Genomic DNA, 4,342 nt, shown 5'->3' with positions numbered 1-4,342 from the left:
AATCTATAAGGTGCTAAAATATAATCTATAAGGCTAAATATAATCTATAAGGCTATAAAGTTTTTTGTTAATCGCTCTTGAATATAACCGAATCTGTCCATATGTCCAAGTTTGAAGTTGTCCTTGATCAAATCCAAACTATATTTCCACAAACTTCCAAAACTTATTTCATTCATCTTTCTCAATTTAAATTGTCCACAGGCTAAATTAAATTACCTTCAATATCGTTAGCTTTTGACATTTTCTCGGCCATCTCCATGATTATATTTTCACGGCGCTTTAATTCCTCACCGTCATTTTCGTTTACCCCAGAACTGACTAAATCAATAAAAAGTTAGGAAATATCTCTAATATCTCTACCATTGAGTGGCCATTTCAATTCTGATTGAGTTTCAGAAATGCTTTTCTATTACATAATTAAGGCATGACATATTCCGTCATAATTTCTTTTGGATACCCAACAATCCCTTTCAAGGATATTACTTCCTTTGGAATTTAACATCAAGCATTGTAGCTACTAGCACCTCCATTTCTCTCGGTTCACTTTCCATAGAGTACAAAAAAGACAGGAATTATCAGATCAAGCAGACAGACCAAGAGTCACCAGGTGTTGGATCGAGAGATTTTGAGTTTCCGAATTCAGCATAGCAAATACGACTGCCTAAGCATGTATATAATAAGGAAAAGATGAATTCAAAACTTAAATACGATCCAATTTATATTATTATTTATGCAAATTATTCGAACTTTCCTATTTAGAACAAGTATATCCTATTCTGGAATGTCTTGTTCATGGATCTCGAGCTCATTTTGAATTTTCTGAAATCAAAGGACGAGAAACGACAAGGAACTCAGATCAGAATCACACTACAGGGTCTAATAATCATCAATTTCACATTTCCAAAACTGTATAATTTATGTGGGAACAATGTTTATTCTTAAACGTATGGTAATACTAAATTTCCTCCTAAACTGCGACCAAAGAGGATATTGTGTAGTTGAAAGTGTAAAGGAAAAATTGATGTGTGAAGTGATGTAAAAAATTCAATTTTTAGCTAATTTTAGCTTCTGCCGATTGTCAGCTGTTATCATTTCGATCAAAATAACTTTGCAAAGATAACATATTTTAATAATTGTTTACTTTAGAACATTTCTTCACTTTGGGATCTGTTCGTTTTGCTTCTTTCAGAATTTGAAGAATTATTTGTTCTTTTATTTGTTGCAATATATGTATTAAGAAACTTTTTCAATTGGAAAAAGATCCTTTTTAAGGCAAGCAAATAATATAAAATAAAGGTGATAAGAAAGAAAAAAGAAAGAGAAGCAAAATTCATCTTTGTGAAATGAAATAAAATTTTCTTGCTACGCATTTTTCAATGTTTCGAATCTTTCAATTTGAAACGAATATGTGGATATCGATGATATAGACACAAATTCTCACATTTTAATCTATCCTTTTTTCAAATATATATATATATATACATGGGACGGTTGAAATGCGATACTAATATCAATTATTAAGCCGAGCATAACTAGTACAACACTTGTCACAAAGTCATGTAGAGCAACCAATCTTTAACATATCTATAGATTTACGATGGAATGAACAGTTTGAAATGCACTCAACTTCACCTTTCCTCTTTTTGGCTTTTGAAATAATTATTGTTGTCAGGCAAACAAAGTTATCTATTCATTATTTTGGAAAGGGTCACCTACTGCATTGTTTACATTGGTCAGTCATATTACCGCAATTCTCACACTTACTTGTAGAAAAGTAATCTTTTGCGGCAATGAAAACTTTTGCAAATGTAAAAACTTAACGAACTCTGATAATTTTCTGCTCTTACCACATTTTCCTCCTATATATTGTAGAGCAGAAAAAAATCGTGGAAATATGTCACATGTGAAATGACAAACTGGTAATGATCAAACAATGCCGAGATCTCGCTAACTCAGTCATGTATGTTTTATTTCATATATATTTCAACGTTGCTTGTTTTTAACTGCTCAAAGCACAATTTTTAACAAGTGATTGCAGCATCTGTTTGTTTTCAGTTTGTTTTAAACTCAGATTTGATTTGGAATTTAGATTCAAATTTTCTTTTTATCCTATGCAATGGTATCAGATATCTTGTGTAACTTTAAAAAATGATATACAAATCCATATTTTGTTTTCTTCTTATACAGCAGTTAGTTAACTTAAAAAGAAGCATTTTAGCATATAATGGATATTCTGAAAGAATTTCTATTAGAACAAGTTCGAGTTCACAAGAAACTTTGTGACGTGCGTAAGCTCAAAGCCAAATTTGAATAGGAATGGGTGAGACAAATTCCCACAAGCAATCGAAATCTTGGAAATGCTGTTTTTGTATCAAATTGTGACGAAGAAATTGTTTCAAATTTTTAGTAAGGAACTGTAATCGATAATACCACTTATTTCATACTTTTTATGAAGGGCAATTTTAATTTGAATCGACAAGAATGGCGGTGAAAATGTTGACTTCACATAAGTTTTAAGTAATGTAAACTGAAACTTTGTTCACTTCCGGATATAAACCTGCCATTCTTCATTCCCATAATTTTGAAAAAGCTAGTGCATAATGAATATTTTTCTCGACCACTGAACTAGATATGACAGTTGCAGACATGATTCGATATTTGAAATGGCTTAAGAAGGAGATAGGAGATCATGTTTTACCACATATCAGTTACTTTTTCTTACAATATTGTGTAACAAAAAGTTTTTTTTCTTTTTTCAATTTACTTTAGAGGAGAGATTATTTTCCACAAATTTATCTGGTCAAACTGATTTTTTAAAACTGAACTTGCTTGGACATTTTTAATGAAACTTTTAGTCGGTGTCTGGTAGATGATAAATCATTGAGATGCATATCCATAAAGCGAGTATGTTATCCAATCAATCAAACATTGTCAGTGTTATTTCGATGAAATTCGAACTTAGCTGACAATATCACTTTGACAAGCTAAATTAAGAGAGAGAGAGAAAGAAAGAAAGGAAGATCTGACATCTCTGGAAATAATTACTTCAAAAGTGAATTCGATTTTTGTGACATCAAGTTAAGTATTTTACTATTTAACTAATGCAACTTACTAATACTTATTTAAAGTAACTTTGCTAACTAATCATTCATAGTTAATCAGGGAATCTTTAAGGCGAATCGAGACCTAAGGATTTAATGCATTGTGGGACATAAGTTTTCAATGGGTGAAGGATGAAAATATATTTACAAGAAATAAGAATAGGAGGTGCAAAATTTCGCAACATTTAGGAACTTTTCCAGATCTAACTTTGTGACCTCACTGTCTATACCTGATTATGCAGGGATATATATATATATATATACTGGTATCCAAATGATGAAATGCTTACATCTACTTTCACCAATTCTTTAATTATTTATATGTTCTGAAACATTTGTCACTCTACAGAATGGAAAATCACAAGACTAGTCAATTAGTATAAGTTCAATTCTTCCTTTTTGCTCTGCTCCTTTTCCTTCTTTCCTTCTCCTTTCCCTTCCTTCCCTACCTCTACAACTCTCGAACTACTCGTCTTCCCCCACATTCTTAATCAGTTCTAACGAATATCGGTGAAAGATATCAATGCTGGATTCTTAGATTCGTATATTACGACATTACGGATCATTTCTATTTTTTCCTTACAATTTAAAATTGTCATTAGAATAAGTGATCAAAGCTACCAGGTTTGACATTTATTTACTCATTGTTTATTTGTTTTTTGTTTATCTCAATACAGTCTTGTATCTTGTTTACAGTAATGTTTATTGTATGATCGATCGGTCGTTTCGCATCGGTTTGTAATTTACGCATCAGCAAGCAGTACAATTCATTTAATATCTTGAAAGTTCGATTATTTGTTCAGTTTGCAATTGGAATTGTGAAGTTTATCACCATAACTTTAACTGTGGTAGTAGATTTTGACCGTTGTAATAGTAGTAATGAGGAAAATTAAATGAAAGTTGGAAACAATTAACACACTCAAAAGTAATTAAAATTCAAAGCGTTACATCTTTAACAAGTTAAAATGTTTTTTTAGTGTTTAACTTCTGTGAAAAATTGAATTCAGCTTTAATTTTTATCGTAAAAATGACAAAGGCAAAAGGGAGGAACAAATTTTCCAACTAAGTTTTTTAGCTAAAGCAGATTGTTGTGTTTGTTGATTGGCCATTTGATTGACTGAAAGTGCCATTTTGTTCGGTCCGCTTTCGACAAGTTTTTAGTGACATGCTCGCACGATATTCGAGACTGTGAACTGCAATGTTGGGAGCACAAACAATTCGAACAAAACAGGTCAAATATG

At 31.3% G+C, this 4,342-nt stretch overlaps 2 protein-coding genes across 2 annotated transcripts in view; one reads left to right on the top strand and one right to left on the bottom strand.

The window, feature by feature from the left end:
• LOAG_09671 (hypothetical protein) overlaps window positions 1-253 on the bottom strand; it is a gene marked incomplete at both ends in the record, with an annotated part of 3,552 nt that extends 3,299 nt beyond the window's left edge. Inside the window, one exon of the mRNA XM_020447994.1 lies at window positions 217-253. Coding sequence (XP_020301826.1) covers window positions 217-253 — 37 coding nt within the window. The remainder of the gene's footprint in view (window positions 1-216) is intronic.
• A 3,917-nt stretch (window positions 254-4,170) lies between these two features.
• LOAG_07423 (hypothetical protein) overlaps window positions 4,171-4,342 on the top strand; it is a 5,427-nt gene continuing 5,255 nt past the window's right edge. Inside the window, exon 1 of the mRNA XM_020447426.1 lies at window positions 4,171-4,332. Within this exon, the coding sequence (XP_020302341.1) occupies window positions 4,300-4,332 (33 nt within the window). The 5' untranslated portion in view covers window positions 4,171-4,299. The remainder of the gene's footprint in view (window positions 4,333-4,342) is intronic.

The sequence above is a fragment of the Loa loa genome (assembly GCF_000183805.2).
Source record: "Loa loa unplaced genomic scaffold supercont3.55, whole genome shotgun sequence".
In the NCBI taxonomy this organism is placed as follows: Eukaryota; Metazoa; Nematoda; class Chromadorea; order Rhabditida; family Onchocercidae; genus Loa; species Loa loa.
The sequence above is the reverse complement of the archived record's forward strand: the minus strand, read 5'-3'. Positions and strand labels throughout refer to the sequence as shown.